Source organism: Danaus plexippus, chromosome 5 (genome assembly GCF_018135715.1).
Source record: "Danaus plexippus chromosome 5, MEX_DaPlex, whole genome shotgun sequence".
In the NCBI taxonomy this organism is placed as follows: domain Eukaryota; kingdom Metazoa; phylum Arthropoda; class Insecta; order Lepidoptera; family Nymphalidae; genus Danaus; species Danaus plexippus.
In genome coordinates, this window is record NC_083539.1 from 3,706,492 (window position 1) to 3,729,439 (window position 22,948).

Sequence of the window (22,948 nt, forward strand, 5' to 3'; positions counted from 1 at the left end):
GATTTAGTTTATATTCACGTTCAGTTTTAATAAAAATATTTTTTGTTTCTATTTGAAATTATGAATTATATAGATCTATGAAGTAAATAGTATATATGGCTTATATTATAATGATATATTAGTATTTTAACATTAGCTTTATTTTATTAACGATCACTCAAGCGATGTAATTTAATTAGATGTGTATAGTTACGATTTATTAATTATTTGTGCTTGCAAAATAAAATAAAAATATAGGTATTTGTGTATAAAAAAAATAATATATAAAAAGCAAAAGAATATCGTTTATCATAAATTTAACTTATATAACTTATCGTAATATTTAATATCGGACTATTTTTTACCATTCAATGATTGTTTCGTTCATTCCTGAATGATAACCGAAAGTTGAGAATGTCATTCATATGTTATTCACCTGGAAATGGTTTCAAACTTCATATTTTGAGATTAACGTGGTATTACTACGTTATATATCGTGAAAGCTTTTTCATACGTGACGAAATAACCCGACAATAAACATCTGTTATCGCTCGAATAAGGTGATCATATTTCTTAAAACGGATATAAAATGTTACGTGTATTTTAGTATTGTGAGTTAAAAAGTACGTTTTATGTACAATTTAACCTTGAATATAACGGTTGAAGGTCTGAAATTATTTATAGAAAAATACAAAGCAGTACAATATGACTTTAAACATTGTATTTAATTGTTATCTACATATATTTAGTTCTATCACTAGACTTAACTAACAGATCCAATCACATATAATTCTATATGGAAATATGTTCATTACAGATCCTTCGTAGAATATAATACAGCACTAAATTCTCAATGCGTAAATAAGATTTTGCATTTCTCTGGAGGGCGCGAATTCCGAGGGAAAAAAAACATTATTTATCGTGATAGGTAAACCGTATCGGAGCGAACAATTTAGCGAGGTGAGAGACATTTAGGGAATGGTTCAAGGCTATACATTTCTTCGATACGATTCATTTCATGAATTAGACTAGGGTTCGGTATAAATTTCATCGTGTTGGCTTTATTGTGCCAAAAAAGCATATTGTATCTTTCATATCTCAAACCTTTATTTTATTCTGCAATAATAAAAACTAATATCTTCTTTAATTAAAACTAAATTACATGATGATTTCACTGAAATCAATTTCTTTGTCACAAGCATATAGTTTATGGAAATAAATTTTGTTATTTTGTTACATTTACAGCTCGTACGAATATAATTCGCAGGGCTCGATTTCAATATCATATCATCTCTGATTAATTTTTATACTAGACTTAAAATTATCAAGTGACAGTGACAAAAACTAATAAATAAAAATAAAAAATACAGTTTTATAAGTGTGTGACGCGTGATCTCAAAGGTTACGGTTCAGTTTAAATAACATTATGGCAGAGACGGTTAATATAAATAAATTTGTTTCATAGTTCTGTATGCGGTTGAATTGTTAAAAGTGAAATAGTGCGATGGACTCTGACGTGGAAATCCAGAACTTCATCAACTGTACCCAGCAGTTGATGGGTCGCCAGCTGTCCTGGGAGCGGCTGAACGTATCCCAACTGCTGGAGCTGCTGCCCAGCCAGTTGCATGATGACATCAACTTAAAGTAAGTGAAACGAATGTTGGTGCTTAGCAAAGATAGCCAAGTAAGTATTAAGAATTTGCGGCTTATGAAGTAGCAGCGAGGAATCTACTTACTGTCTTGACTTCTAAGAATTTCAGAAAAGTAAACATTTTATGTTTTCAGAGTAGTTGTACTACGAGTAAAGTATTTTCTAATATAACGAACATACATTTGGATATAATTCAATTAATTACATGATGATTAAGAGAAATCTATCTACGGGAAGTGTGTAAAATTTGAAAAGACAAACCGAAGCTGAATATATTAACGCGATATAAAATTCAAAATAAAGCTCGATATAAATGTTACTACATTGTTATATACATTTAAATTGACTATCTTCTATATTAAAAATTTCTCTTTTATTATTTACGGAGTCCGTACATGAATGAGTTAAGGTATTTAAATATTCCAGCGTTCCAGACTTTAATTTTAAAAGATTGTATTCTTTTGTTATTTTGAATATTTATATTAAAATGTATACATACATACATAATGGATACGTAGTGTAGTGACATAAAATTATAATTAGAAATAGCTAAAGATATTTTTTTGTTTTATTCTTCTACGAATTTGCAAGACTACCCACGTTATTGACTGTCTTATTAATTCTATCATTAAAGGTTTATAATCTTTTCAGTTTTACAATTAATATATATATATTTTTTAATTTATCTCAAAATTATTTGTAACTGCGTTATAACGGTCAATTATAGTTATGCTAAAACTAAGTATGAATTAACGCATGTGCTTAACATACGTTAATTTGTACGTTATCAAAACGTATACACTCCTACCATGCATTACTAAGGCTTTAATGAATCCCTCTTTACATAGTTCAGTGTAATATCGGCACATGACATTGGGCAAATCTATAAGGAAAGGCCACTTACAAAAACTAAGAAGAAGAAGACTAAAATGAAACTAATATTTTCGGATTACTTCGCGTATTTCATTATTGTTAAAAACTACGTACTACCGACCGAAAATGTTAGTTTCATTTAAATGAATAGTCGCGATAGTCTTAGATCTCATTATTACTAACACTATTTGAGGTATAAATCGTGCTCGTTATAATCTTTAGTAAATAAAATCAAAATATGTGCTTTCTATATTTGTTTTCTTGAACATAGAAATGATATTTATACGATTGTTGGTGTTACAGTGACGTGTGAGTTATTATGATTGTTAATTTTGTCGTCCCTCACATTTCAGTTATAACAATACGGGGAAATGTTGAAGAAATAACAGTTCAACTTTTCGAATAATCTTGACGTTTCGTTCATTGAATTGATTGTTCATACATTTAAAGACATTGAAAACATAAGTTCTGTAAAATTTACATAATGAATACAATAACAAATAAAGCATAAAATAACAGTGGTAGAAGCTTTAATATTAAATATTTTCGTTTACCAATTACAATTGTAAGAAAGTTATTTTTTTTAAATTATTAACTTAGTTCCCAATATCAGTATATAATTTTTTTATATTTTATAATCATCTAAATAAATGTTACATTCATTTATCAAAATGTGAATATATAACAAAGTGAATGCATCAATACTATTTGTTAGTTTATAAGATGATTTCTACCACAAACTAAATTAACTTTTTACGTGTCATATGTAGATATCATAAGTTCCTGTGGGTCGTAAATGATTTTCTTTGTTCGGTCTTTGTAATAAACAAAATCAAAGCGGAATAAATCAACCATTTCCTATTGCTATTATTCTTCTGAAATGAATATCAGACTATTGTTCTTAACGTAATAAAGAAAATAACTTAAATTTCTCGCTTAGGAAAGTAATACGTTATCGCTGTCAATTATAACAAGGGAAATGCGGAATATTATTAATATCGGGATAAAAATAAAAAAAAAAACGATTGAAGTAGTTTTGACTATCAAATTATGTTAATTTCAAAAAGTATAATTAAAACGGCTCTCAATTGTTAGCGATGTATTAAGATGATATTGATTTAACATTAAAGGACATATTTTTTTGTTACGTATGGACTAGTTTATTCCTGTGACTACATTCGCGTGGTTTATGGAATTCGATTTAAGGAGAAATTAATAATGGAAATAAAACAAAATAGGTATGACCTCTACGCGCTCTGTACGCGTCAGTAACCTACATATCTGTGTGTGAAAATCTAATACATGTTATTTTGATGTATAAGACATATCACAGGAAAAACTTTATCAAAAACAATTCGATACATGTACGATTTTTTATTGCAATTTCTGTTATTTTATATGATCTAGTAGTAAATATATTCAAAATGACATCGTTAGTAAAAGTCAGGGCTACAAGTTCTGTAATTAAAACAAGATTATGGACTGTTTGCGTCTAAACGAACGTCTAGTCTAACTTTATAATTTATTGAGTCTCCGAGACAGTTTTGACAGTTCTTTGTTATACGACGGGAATGTATCAATATGTTTATACTTCATTCTTTATTAGCTTTCCATATTTTTATAATTTATTGCGAACTGCATACTCTACTCCTGCTACTCTAATCTAGTTTATTTTCAAAGTGAAAATAATGACCTATAACCATAATCTTATATAAAAAAAATTGTTTCTTACTTTAGAAACGAGAAATGGTATAAAATAAATATATACATATTATTTATATTTTTGACAAATACCATTTTTTTTTGTATGCATAAACAAATGTATATTTTGGACAGTGCATATATGCAACGATTAGGGATTGCAATCCGATACTGCCTTAAATCCGGCCGGATATAGCCGGAATCACGAGAATTCCGCGGGATCCGGCCGGATTGTTGTTTTGGGTGTTCAACATAGCGCATATTTCTAACTTCATGGCATCATATGTGGAATAATCTAAGGGGCAAAATAGAAACGATTTTGTGTGAAAATCAACTCTTACCTATATATTTATAATTATTATCAGTCAGTTATTATATAATAGTCAGTCTCAAAGATAACAAACAACAGTGAATTATTTTATAATTTTCAAAATCATTAGCTTGTGGATACTATACCCATGCATTCATCACAGCACAGACCACTTTTCTTGTTAGAAATAATCTTTTAGAAATCAAATTATATTAATAGTATCGTTCTTTAGCCTTCAACTTCTCAAGGAACTGCAAATATAACCAACTCCCAAAAAAGCCCTTTCAGTTTCAATATTGGTTGGTTTCATTGAAGTCAAAAAGTCTTATATTAGAGACTAATATTTCCTATCTCCTCCAGTTTCATAAGCGCTCATTTCTTTCTTGAGTATTTAACAAATATTTCCTATCTCCTTCAGTTTATAAGCGCTCATTTCTTCCTTGAGTATTTTTTCATAATCTGATTTTCTCTAAAAATTTAACGGTTTGCGAAAATCTTATTTTTCTTTCCAACTTTTCTTTTAGGGATAAGTTATCTGACACCAATCTCTCAGAATCAGAATCATCAGAAGCAAGTCCTACATCTTCGAATTCATTATCGTTTTTGATAGCTTGGTTTAATATTTTTTTCATTTCTTGAATGATTGATGAGAGAAGTTACGTTTTTCTTAATATATCGGAACCGGTCACCGGATCCGGTGGTATTGTTGGATCCGTTAGGTAACAAAAACGTGCCGGATCCGCCGGACCGAATTGCAATCCCTAGTTTTACGAGTATATTTACCACATTTCTACTAATATTTGAAAGCAATGAGAATGTGACACCTTAATTATAACGTGATTGATTAATACGTATAGAGGTGCTAATGATACATAATGCCGGTGCTTGTTGGGTTAAAATTAATAAATTTAAAACCTTCACAAATTACTGATACAAGCGAATTTATGTATGTATTATTATATAATTTATACAAAATAAATTTGATCGGTCCACAAATTTCAATTTTAAGGCAGAAAAACGGAACCCATGTCCAAAAAAAAAGCGGTAAATCGGTTCGGTACCTAGAAGCCGAGGTCGCTCCACTAAACTGACACCGAGAGCTCTTTCGAGCGAAGCGAAAAAAATACGAAGGTGCATCTCCTAGTTTATTATTTATATATTATTCAGCTTTAACTTCTATGTGAAGTTTAATGTCGTGCATACAGAATACGTAGTTGTTTAATTATTTATTGTAGTTGATATTAAGGATAATTGGATAACCATGACTATTTATTATTAATTTATGGTTTGTGAAGTAATTGGGAATCCAATTCGACCTATTTTGATAAACGAGGTCAATGAAATCTAATATTTTATGAATAAATACGTTGCATGATAAACAACTGACCGAGTAATAGATTTGGCCTTGTAACCTAAAACCGGATTTGGAAGGAAAAATCTTTAAAGTTTAGTTTGGGTCACTTTTAGATGCGATAATAATTATAGTTATCCCTTTTTTATTTTTAAAACGAAAACCTTATAAAGCCTAAATCATGCACATTTGATTTTTTTTGTACGTTCTTACTTACCAGTAGACCATATTAAAATAAAGACATCGAATATTTGAAGTGTAGTTCAATATAGATCAGTGATTCTTCAAGTAGTCCCAGTGGATCCATAGGAGTCCGTGGCAGCCTCGACAGGGGTTACCGTAGCGTGACAAAAAATACAGGCTCATAATTAATGTACGGGGTCCTTTAAAAATATTGTAGTTTTATAGTGACGAATTAAAATATTTTGCTTGACATCACCTATTAATGTATATATAAAACATTATTTTTTTCATCTTCACGTTCAGAACAACGTGTCAAGAAACTAAAACCGATTTCCATAGATACTGTCTCACATTTACCAGTACCAGTAGGAATGTAATGGTAGAGACTTTTCCGAAATAACCAACATTTTCAAAGCGGTCCATGAGAAATATTGTATATAATATTGGTGAAGGTAGTTTGGTCCAGGCTAATATTGATACTAACAACTATTAGGTCTTATTTTGATACATGAGAGATATTTTGAAAAATTAATGAATATGACAGCATATTATGTAAAAATATAAATTCTTTATTTCATTGATATTTGCCTAGGTATTAATTTTTTTTGTTTTTATTTTGGATATTTTATGCTATTTTGTTAAGGGTTATTTATAGTAAGATTATTTTTAGTAGAAGCTTTTTGTTGTTAAGTATATAAAGTTTCAAAGATTTATTAAGGGTAATTTATATTAATGTAAAACGTTGTATTTTCTTGGTATCCATATTCCTCTCCGTTTATAACAGATTTTTCCTGAGACAGGGTTCCTCCAGGTATAATTTTTGATTATATTTCGCATTACTTTAAAAGAGATTATAGTGATTTTATGATGAATTTCTGAATAGAAAAAGGGTCGGTTACTTTACTTATATTTATTAACCTTCCAAGGGCCTAAAAGTGAATAATTATGAAAAAATATATCATCTCTACCAAAATGAATGTTCCGAGGAACTGTTTAACATAGTGCCAATATCACCATTCTACCATCATACTACTCGACGTAGTGTCGGATTTTAACCATATTACTTAGACACGTTCAGGTGTAAGTCTGTACGTGCGTCGCAGGCATTTTGCCAGGAACCTGTAGGATGTGGAATTATCTTACGCCCGAAGTGTTCCCTAACAGCTATAACGTGGGGTTTTTCAAACATCTCGTGTTCTGGTGCTCCTTCATAAACAAGGCTAGCTTGCAAATATCCATCGGATACGGTGACGACTTCCCATCGGCTCCCATCGGTTTGCCCCTATAGGATGTAACAAAACTCAGAATATGGAATATTTTTAAAAAGATCATAACTTTGAACTTACCTTTTATTACGTCTTATTTATTGTATATTTATCATCAAAAAAAAAAATACACATTTGAAAAGTCTGTTTGTAATATATTCGCTTTATATCAAGAACATGAATGTGTACCCGGTACATAAATAAAATATATTTTTTAAATTTATAGCTGCCGGTTTGTTTAGTCTGGTACTCTGAAACACCTTAATTTATGTCAGGAGATTATTACTGGCAGAGTTTTTGTGATAGAAATGTCAATAAAAAAACTTTTTTAAGCGAATGAAGTCGGAGTCTGCCAACGAAAAATATTTTTCTAATACTTTCATATTACATACTCGTATATGTTTATATAAAGAGCATATTAAAAGTAAAATACATGCTTAAATGTACCCATCTAGATCTTAAAATAACACTTGCCATAATAAAGAAAAACTACACGTATAATAGCTTAATAGATCTATTCATTCGTATAACTTATAATTGTCAAACTATAGTTTATACGCTAAGTTTCTACTACTACTGCGTTTATTAGCGTTCATTTTCTTTACGTTTTTAACCTCATAATGACTGTCTAGAAGAAGTGTGAATAAGTTAGCAACTTGACGTCTCTAAGGCCGTATTTTGTAACACCGGCAAGAAATGCCATACGTTCCTAATACATTACATTTTACTGCCATCGAATGAGTTTCTTTGAATTGGAATATGTTTCATTGTTTACACAGAAGACATTTTTTTTTTTATATGAAAGGTGGCAAACGAGCAGACGGCCTACTTGTTGGGCAGTAGTCACCGTTGCCCATGGACATCCGCAACATCTCTGTTACGGTGCTTTGCCACCCTTAGTTGTTTAGGAAGAGGGAGGGGTGGGAACAGGGAAAGGGCAACCGGTTCTCGCACTCATCGGGCGAAAAGTAGCCTTTTAAGACTACTTCACGACGATATTCTATGAGAGGGTGGTACTTCCTCGGTCGAGCCAGTCCATGTTCGATCTGCAGTTACTTGACCACAGCTAGGCTCTACCACCTATAAAAATGTTGTTTGACATATGTAGAACAAATTATTCCTAAACCAAAATAGAAATAGTTAAAAAAACTTATGCTAGTAAATTCACAAAGAAAAGACGTTTATAGACACTTATTAAACTAAATTAATTGATGAAATATAATATTATATGTTTTGTAGTCTGTAGTAGTACTAGTCTAGGAAGTCAAGTTAATGATATAGGAAAACGAATGTAAAAATGTAGACAAGTAAGATAAAAGAACAAATCAGAATTCCATATACGTACAGTATTTCAGAGAATGAGAGTGGGCTTAACATTTACAAAGAGGCATAAAGTATAAATTTATCTCAGAACCGTAACATGTTTAGTCTGTTTGTTATGAAAGCAACATCAGGAGAGATAAAAAGTTGCTGGTTGAATAAGTTTATAAAAGATACCGACGTTGACGTTCAGAAAATATGGTGTAAAAAAGGACGGACTTCTGGGAGCGATTTTATTTATAATTGATAAATATTTTAAACGGCTTGAGGGTTTATCTGCTTGGGACCCGTTACCATAGTCTGTGTAAACTCAGTTTGTGTAAGAGGTATTTATAATAAGACTATGATTTTCGTGTTACTACAAATGCTTATGATATTAATTTTTGATGACCTTTATTGCGTCTGCCCGAGATCACGGTTTTTGCAAAGATATCGGTATGTCGGGAAAAAGGTATAACAATAAAATTAAGAAATAAAATAGCGTGAGTCGTAAAAATTATTCGTAATTCACAAAATTTTACTTTTTTGCCATGATCCATACGAAAAGATTTTTACTTTCATAACATGTTATCATTATTTAATTTTTATATTCAATTATTTTTTTAAAGATTTTGTTTTCTTAATCTTGATTGATTTCAGTGATTCTCTCATATGGGTGTTATTTTATTCCAGGAATATTGAGAAAAATTTTCGTAGCGTATGGTTTTCTGATCTTTCCAGTTGGTATATAAAGTTTTCTATAGTTACGGAAATTAAATTCATATTATTTTTACCTCGGCCCTACCCTTATAAATTATGTACTTAAAGTCTGTGGCTGCCAATCACAGTAGAATATACAGTCGAATAAAAATCAAACAAACACAGCACAAACAAAAGAAAAGGAACATTTACAACTACAAACTTATGAATTTGTAATAGAATAGATTAGTCTATTTAAGTACACAGATTTGAGGCCTCAGTTTGTACTATCAATATTCAATACTTTTAAAAATGACAGTTATATAAAAACTTATAAACAATATTTCATAACTTAAGATGAATCGTAGTCTGCAAATAGGAATTGACCTAGTTACTTTTAATTTTGCTTTGGAATTAAAAAGAAGTATGTTTATCCAAAGAATTCCAACATGATCCAGGTCATAAAAATATAAAAAAATATCACTGTACAACCATAACATAACATAAAAAGGTTAGGTAAAAGTAAAGTAGATTTTGTTTCATTTTTTACTATAATTTTCATTGTTTTAGTAATTACAATGTTGGGCTAATTTTAATTATTCATATTTTGAACATAAACAGATTTAATCTTTATATCCCTTAATGAATTCTCATTATTTCTTTGTCAGATTCACCAGGGTTGGTTAAGGATAGCTATGATATCTTTAAGCTTTTTCAGTAAATCTGTACACACTACAACTGAGCCGAGCTGTTACCAAATAGTCTCTTGAATTAATTAAATTGAAAAACATATTTTATATATATTCATATTTGATATCTCATACTTTATATAACTATTCTTAATCTATATTACAACACACTTCATTAATACTAGAAATTTGAAAATCATAAAAGAATAACGGGCTCTTTCATAATTATGAAAGAAAAAAACATTCATTAACAATGTTCTTAATAAATTGTAACAAATAATTAATTATTAAACAAAATTTTATTCAGTAAGGTTAAGAATAATCCTACTTTTCATGAATTAAGTGAAGATAATAGAATGAAAAACTAAGTACAGACGAATTGATAGCCTCCTCCTTTTTTGAAGTCGGTTAAAAATCATCAGAAATCTCTGACTCTATTAGTATAATAGTATTTCTTTCATTGTTTTTGTAATAATGATGATGTTTTGATTTATTACTTTCGAAATATTTTCATATTGTGGCCCAAATTCTGTGTAGCCAACACGTCTGATTTTTCTCAGTAACTTAAGTAATTGTACATCTAGGCAGACTTATAAATATATATTATCTTCACTTTGCATTTAAAATAAGATTTCAGTATTCTAATAAAAGGAATACTGATGTATATTCGATAACACTCATGATATTTATTTCAGAATGGTAGAGATTACTCTGAAACACCTTTCACAAAACCGTTTTTTACATACAACTCTGTCAAAAGTACATTTTCGTAACAACCTACAATGTATGTTGTTCCTTTACTATGTTTAGGGGCTAAATAGAAGCTCTCAACTTTCCGCAAATTAAAGGTTTTAGGTAAAAGACTAATAAAAATAAAAATCCTGCATTTGCTTGGATACTATGAGCCAAGACCGTCGCTGTGAAGAGTTGGTAATTATTGATTAATTTTATGTAGAGCGACTTCAATATGAGCGAGGGATAAAAAGAGATAATAATAACAAGTCTTTACCATATTCAATAATAGTCTGACAGAAAGAAATCTAGCATGCCTTCATAGTGAGCTCCTTATTTCTTTATCATGGGAGCACTCTTGGCAAATCACCATTGAAACAACAGGAGAATCGTCAATACAATTCGTCGAGAAACCTTATCTGTTTTTGTAGTCTTTTAAAAATATATTCCTTTTATTTGAGGATTAAGTAAGTGATGGAAGATTTCAATGTTTACTTGTGTGAATAAAAAAAATTGGAAAAAAATTTTTTTTATTTAATTATTATAAATTAGAAGCAAAAATATAAGAATAGTTAAATGAAGTGAAAATAGTTATAGTATACCTGTGAAAGTCTATAATCTAAATATATAACTTCAAGATAAGTATATATTTTTTCTATACTAAAAGAGAACTCTTTAAAGATTCTTTGACCTTTCCAAAGAACCTGGAATTTGATCAAAAGTTTGCACGTTCCATCTTAAAGTTTCAAAAGTATTTCAAGTTACTTGAATTTTACTCTGCTCATTTCTGATTGCAAAGAAATGTCTTTGAAATTACTAGAAGTTCAATATTCATATTGGGCAAGCCCAGACGGCTTATCCAGCTATCTCATTTCATTTCGCTACGGAATTGTAACTGGGTTGATATTTGTTTGGACTGAAAACATTTATTTGAAAAAAAAAAAATTTAAACTACAGGCTGTTGGATACACACTCTGTTCTTCCGGTTGGAATATCTTTGTTTGCATTTATACAAAACATAAAAGTATTGTGATGACAGAATCATTGTTTAATTTTTTTTTTGTTTCATTAACCGAATAAAATTAAAGTTAGTTTTAAAATTGTTCATGTATCTTACAAAGTTTAATATCTATTTTTGCTCAATTTAAAGCTAGACTAGTATAAATGTACTAACTCTTTAAATAAACGTAAAAATGTTTGTCATAGTAAATATCAAGTGAAGATTTTGAAGTTCGATAAACTATGAAAAATATTTTTGCAAAAGTTGTTTGACACAAGACGGTGGGTATTCGAATTTTATTGATTTTTTTTTATAGAATAAGTAAATAATTTTTATCTTCATTTGTTGATTGTGTCCAGTCTCACTAATTTCTTTATAATAACATATCAAAAAGAGTCATTATTACTTACAAATAAACTTTACATTAAAAAAAAAGGATGAAAGTTAAATTAATAGAAGAAGTAAAAATAAATAATTCCCGAATAACATTTATTCTTGATTCATGGAACACAGAATCTTAATTTCAAACAAGCTCTAGATTTTCAACCCAAGGCGTTTTCTTATAATGAAGTTACAGTTCTCTGAAAGTATCGAAAATATCGTCTGTCAGGAATACGATTACCCTAATCTACGAACTATTTATACATAAAATTTAATTGCTACATTGATTTTTGGTCATAAAGGTATTTAATTTATATAAAAGATAAGTTATTCGTTGATATTTACATATCATAATTCGAATTGGGATAATTCATGTATAATATTGTTGGACGAATTAAATTTAACGAATTGGGTTTCGCGCTTAAAATCCTTTGTTGTCGTGTTGATCGGTAACTTAATAATAACAATATAAACATAATTACGAATGTTAACCCATTAAATTCAAACAGTTGGATATGGACTTTGGGCAATTAAAAATAAGATATGAATTTGTTTGAACGGATTTCCTAAATAAAAGGTAATAAGAATATAATAAATTTTATTTAACACCAAATCGTTACGTATCAAATATTTAACATTCTTTGTATATATTTTATTGATTTAATATAATTTGTAACATCCGTAGAAAGAATTTTGGACTTAAACAAAGTTTCCATTAATTAAATATCTGTTTCAATTTAAAACAGGGACTTAATTATACAAAAAGAGATGCTCATAACGGGTTGTTAATCGTCATAGAACTATGACTTATCTCTTCTAATGCTTTAAATACCTTTTACGAAAGCTATGTTAAATAGGTGTCGTTGAAGCCTTTACGCCATAATTTGTAAAAGACGGATTGTATAGAAGGATCTGAAGGATATAATACCTTTTTTAGTTCCAAATAAAAAAAAATCAAACCTTAAACGAAGTTATGACTTTTTACATCAATAGTTTATTTTAAAAATGTTGTCTCGACGACAAGCGAGGTATGTTTTGATGCATGTTATATTGGTGTGTATAAATTGAGATAGCCTGAATATTCAGAGCTACTTTAGTTTGTTTGTGCTATCCCTGTGATTGCTAGACAAAAGCTTCTGTTCTGAAAAGCGTGTCTAATTTAAAGTGACTCAAGAAAATAATAAAACCTCGATGAGTTCATAATTTTCATTTTAATATTTATTGTTTAGTTTATATGTACATAATTTTTATATGGCATATGTTCGATTATTCGTTAGCCATAATGTAATAGTTAAACGAGGCTTTTACAATCCCTTAATTATAATGCATTATTTAAGAAATTTTTAGTATATATGATTTTTCCCCTGTCTACTCTGCTTAAACAATATGCTCATTATATTTATATACTTAGTGTTTTGAATATCTTTATGAGTGCAAAGTTTACATTAATTAAAATAAATCCTGCGTCAAATATATCTATTCTATCTCGCGATAAAATAATGAGTTTCGGTAGACGGTAGGGGAAACTTGGCGAGTTTATTGTAGTACTTTAGGATCTTCAGACTTTAGCTTCACTTTCTATTTACATTTAAGAGTTTAAGTAAAAGTTTATATTTTCTTTATGGCCGATGGGAGTTCAAACGTTTCATGGTTTACGAAATACAAGTGTTTGGTTTTGGTACACATACCGGTAACATAGGCAGTATTAACGTACACAAGAGGGCTAGTGAAGGTCGAGAAAATTAGGTATTTCTATTACTTGGTAACAAACTGTATGAAACAAAATGTTAACTTTAAGGTGGCAGTCAGTGAATTATTCTATATTAAAGTTTTCTTTGGGCATATCTACGTTTTAACAAATTAACAATTGGTGGTAGGTATTTAAAAAATGTACAAGTACAGTCTTAGAAATTATATATTTTATAAAGATTTTTTTTAGAAGCTGATAATGTGATGATTTCCTATTTTATACGGTAATTATGTTTGATTCAGTTCAGATAGGATTGTTTTAATAAAGATATTGAATATTCATCGTTACTTTCTTCAACTTCATAAATCTCAATTATATTTAATTATTTACAAGAATTTGAAACATTTTCTAATTACTGGACTAACATTTGCGATGTATTTAGAACGAAAATGTTTCATTGTAATGAGCACTTCCTACATATCTTTTGATATATTTCGTTTCGTTTTTAATTAATACTAATTGTAGATATTAGTTTAAGGATGTACCGAACAGCTTTGAAACAAGACGTTACCATATGATATATTCAACGGAAACGCTCTATACTAATTTATATATTTTTAGAGAACTTGTAAGAGAGCTTTATTTATTTAAAGATAACTGTAGCATGTTATATTCATTTATATCGATAGTTTGTACAATTTCATGAAATGTATTTGCGTTAATTATTGACGATTTAAATTATACTGAGGCCATCCCATTAATTATTCTACGATGGCTTGGTTTCTTGTATTGCTATTGCTAAATGTTATAGTTCCGTTTTATTAAATGTATTAATTTTCTTATAACTCCTATTGTAGACTGCTTTAAAAATTGGTTGGAAAGTAGCTTTCTCTTTATACTAAAAACTATACACATTTATTTCTTAAGTATAGTGTAACCTGTTCAATGTTAGTATATATTTAGGAATTTTAATCTTTTTTCTGTCATATATTTTGCTCACCAAACCTATTGATGTGGTAGAGTCTAGCTGTGGTCAAATTGCTGCTACTCGAACATGAGATGGCTGAACCGGGGAAGTACCACCCTCTCACAGAAGGTCGGCGTGAAGCAGTCTTTAATGGCTACGTTTCGTCCGATAAGTGAGAGAGCCGGTTGCCCTTTCCTTTTTTCCACCCTTTCTCATTTCCCTTTTCCCAACCTTTCCTCGCTCTTTTCCCCAAACAAGGATAGCACGCATCCGCAAAATCATTTTGCGGATGTCCATAGGCGACGGTACTACCTCCATCAGGTTAGCCGGCTGCTGGTTTTTCCCCCTTTATCATAAAAAAAACTAATGTTTTTGTTGACATAAGATATTCTGGTAGCTAACAGAAATATTGTCTTCATGTACATATACCTTAAAAGAACTGAAAAACCTTTTTAACGCACTTTTATAAACACAAGTTGATAAAAATACGTAATTTCTGCGATTCATGGAGAAGAACTAGGTTATATTCGTTGAATATTGGGACAGAAGAGAGACAAGTTGGCGCAATCGAGTAAGATATCAGAATATTTAATAATTTTAACCTTAATTCCATATCCCAATTTTTTTTTTCTATTCTGTTTTATGTACTATACATAAATTCTATTTGTAATATAAAACAATATATATTTTCAATCTCATATTTATTATAAAAGTTCATATCATAAAAATTATTCTTTAATTGATCAATAAAAGTATTACCTACCTGGTGTTATATGGGAATACAAAAAAAAGTATCAAATGAAGATCTTTTGGTAATTCACAAGAATATTTATTAAATACCTTCAGTTTTTTTTATGCTGTGTTTTCATTCACACTGGAATTGTGGAATATTTTGCGAAAGTCAATTTTTTTATGTAATGATGGAATTGTAATACAATTTTGAATACTGTGTGAAGTAAATACAAATGAGTTTGTATAATAGAATCATGGGAATTTTATCACCTATTTATTACATTATTGTACGTTTAGGAACAAAGTTGACGTCCGAAACTCACATGGCCGGTGACGTCAGTAGGAATAAAGAAAACGATGATGTAACTGATAAGTATAAAACATATAATGACCACAACACATGAAACTGGAAGTATAATTGGTTATTTTAAATTTTTAACTCGGGTAGCATCCATTAGAAAGGCTATTGATCAAATGATACTAATGATTGTTCCAGTTTACTTTACTACGAGGAACGTAGTCCGTGTTACAAATGTTTGTACTGATATTCCATCGTCTGTTATGCTATGAAATAAAATATTAAATATAATTCAGTTTTAAATAAATGAGGATAATTTCATTTGATTCATACATTTATCACTCGCATTTATATGTACGAAACTAGTATTAAAATTTTAAATGAGGGTTTAAATCACTTTGATATATTTAGTGACATCACCCTGAATATATATTTAAGAGTTTAAATGTTATCTCTTCGTTAGTATTATAATACTTAAATGAGAAGCAATTTCATTTCACAGATGTTTCTGAGGTATGTAAGTAAAGTCTGCAACGTGGGAAGCATACAAGATTACATATTATATCTTAAGGGCTTTTCAAGATAAGAACAAGGAGACTAGTAAGGAGTGGGGTCTATTGTTTAAATATGGAACGTCGATTTTGACTAAAACATATTTTTGGCTAGAGCATTTAGATTTTAATCTTATGTTTATGACTCACTTATTACTTAAGCAGAAGAAAGATCGTATTTAAAGTAGAAGAAGAAAAGATATGTACAAATTTTGCATATATTAATTTTCCGTTCCATTTTATAAGCAATGTTATGTTTTTACTCTAGTGGCTATTGCAAAGTTGATTATTGGATTTAAATATTTATAATTTTATTAAACTAGCCGGTATATACAAATCAATCCCTTTTTATTTTGTCTGTTTATGAGATTTTAGTGAAATGCTCTAAAATCTAAACATTCTTATAAACATGCTTCTTGCATATTATACACGTTTGTATATTTATATTTTAATAAAGTTCCATACTAGAATTCAAAAGATTATTTTTATTTTGAAAACTTACTTCATTTTGGGAGCTTCAAAAGTATTACTATTTAGAGTTCTTTTGTTACGTCCATACAATGAAACTCTTTCTTTGTTAAAGTTATTTTAAATAACAAAATTGAGATTTTAATAAATACCAGATATTTTTTTTATTTAATCTAAAAAATATAAATATAAGGTTAATGTCTTTTAGAGCAAAGGATATTAATATAGGAATTCCTATAAATTCCTATAAATTATTAATATAGTAACCACGAAAGTCTCCGAAAAGATGTAGCGATTGACTTAAAACAGGTTCAATTAATTAATATTATATTCATTTTCGGATTAAGACCAATATTGTTATGAATTTGCAAATATAAAGGTGAGAAATCCGTCAGCATTTCGTAAGCAAATAAAGGTGAGTGGATGGCTATGGCAATTCCATTAGACATCGCATAGCGCTTAATGGTATTTGTTATGAAATGGGGAAAAAATAGAGAAAATGTATGTATTCAAGTGTTACTTAAATATTATATTTCTGATCTATTTATAGACATATGGCTCTAAGTAATGAATTAAAGCTTTTAATACGGTTATGTCGAGCTCTTATCATGGAGGGTACCGGATCCGAAGAAAGGTGCTATGCTGGCATCTCGTAATCTCCTATTAGTGTGCTAGCCACTCATGAAAGGTCTGTCTCGCCAACTGTGCAAAATCCCGTGGGGGGGGGGGGGGGCGCACAAGTTCGGACGTCCCCACAGTCTCCAGATCAATTCCCCACTAGTGCAACGAGTCTGGCTGTGTTGTTGGCTAAAAATGCCAAAGCTTGATTCAACTTCCATCCTCCATATCAGGATATCTTGTTGCCCTTATAAAAATAATGAGAAATAACAAAATGAAATGTAAGTTCACCACCACCTGAAGACTAGTAAGCGGCAATAGCTTTTTTTGAAGAAGGCGCAGATTCTTTATCTTATAGACGCGGCGTGGCTTATTTAAGTAGGTTACCCTCTTGAGTATAATTTTCTTCAGCACGCCGGGTTATGTGCGTATATCCGTAACGATATCTGCTGTTACCGTTTTCATCACCTTGAAAACTTCAAGTTTTCTACCCTCTAGATGCTGGTAGGCTCAGCTATGGACCAAAAGTCTACTCTTCTATCTACCGATTTCACAGTGGTGACCAGGACACGACACGGTTATTTAAATATCTCAGTGAGGCTGCTAATGTTGCTCTACATCCGTTCCCTTAGCACAGCCATAAGCTGTTGACAATGCAATAGTTCGATTGAATGTCAAACGAAAAATTGAAAAATAATTTTCCATATAGACAGAAAATAATAATGAAAGAAAAATATTAATATTATTGTAAAAAAGCGTGGGGTGCTCGTTTCATGAAAAAAACGTCACAAAGCACCCCACACTTTTTCCACAACAACGTTAATATTTTTGGTTCTTTATTATTTTCTGTCGATATGAAAAATTATTTCTAATATCATAAATAAGCATAAGAAAGCCTTAGTTAAAAGATGTCTTTGAAGGTTTTCTCAACTTTATATTCAAATCTTCGATATAAATATTGAATATTTTTATATAAAATGACAGAATACTTATTTTTGAATAAACAATATATTTGAACTTTTTTGAACAACATGTATTTGTTTTCACGGGTCCAAAATGAAATTCATAGTTTTTATTTTGTTTACTCACTGGTTTATGGCAGGATACTGATAAAACTCAATAATAAAGTTTTAATTGAAGAATAATAGATTTTCAATACATTTGTTTTTACAAATTACTAAGCAAATTTTTTTTATACAAGTGCAGCAATAGTAACAGACAATATAAAAAACATTGCGTTGAAAATTTTAATTGCAATCATATTAAAAAGGCGATTTCGTGTAGAAAAAGAGTAAATTATATGCGTTTAAAAAAAATTCCATCGATTGTGAATAAATGAGTATCATTGAAGATTTCTTATCTGGTAAGGTCAGAACAATTTTGTTGGAAATTTAAATTATAAGAGATTATAGTTGCCACTTATTGGTATTAAACCAATATTACGAGTATTTTTAAAATATTTCAATATATATTTGTATTCATAAAAAAATTTAGTACAAAGGCTCCACTAAAAATATATCTTGGGGACAATTTACATAAGGAGGCATAAAAGTAGATTTGTTGTAATAATAACATTGATAGTAACAGAATATTTAGTCTGTAAACTTTTTATTGTTACTTTTAAATTTTTATTATTTATGTTTATTGAACATAATATGATTTAACAAAAAACATAATATTTTCGGATATACTATGCTTTTTTTATTATTTTCAAACGATATACTCCCGAGATGAAAATGTCTCATGACATTTTCATTCGGCCTGGTCGTGATCACGGTTCCTGTAAAAGTAACAAAAACGTCCGGAGTATGCAGTGTTAAAATAATAAGAAACGCGTAGTATATCCGAAAATCTTAGTTTAATTTTAATGAATACTCTAGAAAATCTTAGATATCATAACATATATATTTTAAAAACTATTATTTCAATTTTATCCTTAGTGTACTCTTGATTTCGGCTGTATTCTAAGAAACTGAAAAGTCTATGTATATGAGTTTCAGTATCTTTACAACAAATTTGTCTAGTCCACAACATTTGGACTAAGAATATTGGACAAGATTTTCAGTTATAATTCCACGTGAAAACACCATACACGATTATTTGTGAATAAAGAAATGACAATGCTCAGTATTTAATTGTACGTAAACTTGTGATAAGTATATAGTTATGAAGAAATAAAATCTTAGCACCCTGAATGTACTTTGGTTGTAATAACTTATAGCTTGCTTTATTATTTAATTATATTACTTAATTTCTTACAAACAGTAAGAATTATATTAAGGACGACAAAGTGACTTATAAGTAATTTTTAAAGAGAAGTTAGCATTATATAACAAGTAACTACTAAGAAGGATCAAACAGAATATTTTATAGAAAAAGAAATGTTCTGAACATTTATATCTTTAGTGAACGATTAAGTAAATGTTGAACTATATATAATGTATGCTCGATGACAATATAGAGACTTGTTGAGTAAGATGAGGGTAAAACATAGTTCAACGTTTTATCTGACGGCTATTTAAGAGTCTCGATTCTCGATTAAATAAGCGGTTAAGTAAGCGAGTCTTGATTAAGTTCTTGTTAAAGTCATATAGTCAAGAATATTGTGGTTATATATTTTATATTTTAATGTACGGAAAATAAAAACTATATCTAATTTAGCTACGAGTGGACGTAGCTAACCCTATTGGTGGACGTTTTACTATGTCTGTTACTGACATCGAAGCCTATGAAGACCCAAATTATATGAAGGTTAATACTAAAATTAACTTATTACGTGTCAGAGACAACAATAATTTATGTGCAATAATTAATAATACGACAACAAATTAATGTTTGAAACAGATTTCAGATACAAAGTAATTATAATAACACTTGCAATCAATATTTACACCTTCAGGCAAAGCTGTAGTTGAGACTTTATTTTACGAGTCTTTTGTTACGGTTTACAAAACGAAACATACGTTTAACAAGCAAACATTTCTGTCACATGCAAATAAAGTGGCATTTTGAAAAATTATACATATATAATATCTTAAGTATTTATTAAATGATATATGTGTATGTATATCATTTACTAAATTGTTGCGTTTCGTATTCCACCACTATAGTTTTTATTACTCTGTTATCCTATTCATTATTACGTTATATGCTCAATATTTGAAAAAAATATATTTAAATGATTCAAATTGCTTAAAAAAATTATTCGGTACATTTTACCACTGTTCTTTTATTTTAAAGAAAAGCTATTCAAATGTATTTTATTAATATTGTGAACCAGTGTTTTGATTTATCAACGACAAAGTTTCTGTTACAGCCTTCTTCTGAAACTTAAGCCTATTCTTCATTCTGCAATTGTATCGTTAAAACTCGCTACAAAATTTTTTATTCAAGGTTTAAGTGATTCGAAAACTAATATTTTCATAAAATAAATACTTCTTATCTTTTTAAATTTGAATATTTATTATTCTACATGAAGCAAATGTATGGTGAATTTCTTTATCCATTACTCGTTTAAATTAAAGATATCTGCGAATTGGGTATAATATAAGACATTATTTTACTCAATGAAATCGTGTCTATCGTTTTGTTCGCAATGTCGAATAGATTTATTCTTCCGTGTTCAATCATTATTTGATTCATTACTTTGAGATATACGTATGGTAAATTTTAACTTCGCGATTCCTTCACAAAAAAATGAATAGGAGAGCTTTTATAAAAATGTATTTAAGGAACTTTTAAAATGATGTTATCACGTGGAAAATTAGTTTGTTCTATTTTATTATAGCAGGAAGGTGTGAATGTTTGTTGAACAATTTCTAACTGGAAGCGGTAATGTTATATACACGGAATTCAAATTAAGGGTAAGTCAGCAAATTAAACATGGCAAAGGGAGGTAAACTGATGTTTGAGTACAGTCACTTTAACTGAATGACGGGAGTTTGGTTAAATGAAATTATTCTAGATTATTTTTAGTTTAACATAAAAGTATATAACAGGACATTTATGTGTTAAATAGGTTTTGTTGTTAGGATTTTTGTTGCTAAGTGATGCTTCATTGTTACATAAGTAACGAAGAGGGAGAAAAGTAGTCTGGTAGCGATTGTAAATAGGTTATAATAGAAGTGTATTGTTCTGTGTCTTGTTTTTGAAGTTAGGATTTATTTATCCAAGAGCAAGAAAGTTGTATAATACTAGACTTTAAGATCTTTGTTGTAATAATTGGTTATAAAATGGTATCGGCCAAGTTAATTTAATACTCAAATACCAAAATTGAAGGGAATAAATTAAAATAGCAAAGTTATAGCATAAGACGTGTGATAGTAACCGCCTATGTTCTGATTAGATATAAAAAAAAATATATATCTCTAAAGGTTCACTTCTCATCTCTAAAATGTTAACGTACTTTAAAACTTATTATCATAGGTAATTTGCTAATAGTTCTACATTTTTAAATATTTTATGTCAAATAAATGAAAGAATAGCATTTAATGATATGAAAATATGCCAACAAATTAAATTAAATTAACAAAGGTATTCCTTACTATTATGAAGCTTTTTATGGTTTTTGTCACTTATTTAAGTCCAGACATTTATATTAAGTTTTCAATATAAATAATATTATTCTGACGTTTTTATATAAGATGTGTTAATGGAAACTCTGTAAACTATGACTTTAACGAAAGATGTTTACTATACTATACTTCACATTCTAAGAAATTATGCTTAACGTAAGAGACGTTTCATTATGAAATGGCCTTTATTTGAGGGGGTCAAAGATTTTGTATTCCCTGTACAATTTATTTTATTCTACTCTATTTTAAATATTCTGTTTGCCAAGTTTATGGTTCAATACACAAAGTAAGCATTACCGCTATTGAAAGCTAAAATATGTTTTAATTCATATATTTTGTTTACAATTTCTCCGAATTGAAACAACATAAAAGTGCAATAAAAGAGAACATTATTACAGATGTTACAGCATCTGTAACTTCACCATTGTGTTATGTTGTTAAGAAGAAGTTTTTAAATATTTGCATTGCTTAAAACTTTTTTAGATTCAGCGTTCCCGGAAGGGAGCGGATATGGATCAATACTAACAATGGATATTTTTTAACGTAATTTAGAAATTGCCAGCTTTCTCTAACATGAATCTCTCTATAAAAACTTTATCTTGACGCATGTTTTTACTAATTGATATAACGTTCTAGCTTACCTCTATGTATTTGATTTATACTGCTTTTGGTTCATTTATATGTTATAGAGGCCCTCACTCTATAAAAATAAGTAAATTGAGGTAACTAAGAAATAAATTAAAATTTTATGAATTGTATTGCGAAGACTTTTACATAAAGATGAAGTTAGCAACTTTTCTGTTTTTTATGAACATTATTCTCGTTATTTCGAGTTTCGTGAATTATTATTGTTTGATATATATATATAATGAAGTAATTACAATAAACCTAAGGTTCTATGAAAAAAATCATTACGCTAATATTATTAAGATCTTGT

General features: G+C 29.2%; 1 protein-coding gene across 3 annotated transcripts in view; it reads left to right on the forward strand.

Moving 5' to 3' along the window:
• The window catches only part of LOC116769247 (tachykinin-like peptides receptor 86C), a 41,865-nt gene that overhangs the window by 2,106 nt on the left and 16,811 nt on the right, over window positions 1-22,948 (forward strand). For 2 of the 3 annotated variants that reach the window (XM_061529449.1, XM_061529450.1), the window contains exon 2: window positions 1,225-1,623. In XM_061529449.1, the coding sequence (XP_061385433.1) occupies window positions 1,484-1,623 (140 nt within the window). In that variant the 5' untranslated portion in view covers window positions 1,225-1,483. The remainder of the gene's footprint in view (window positions 1-1,224; window positions 1,624-22,948) is intronic. The other variant, XM_061529451.1, reaches the window with a different exon arrangement.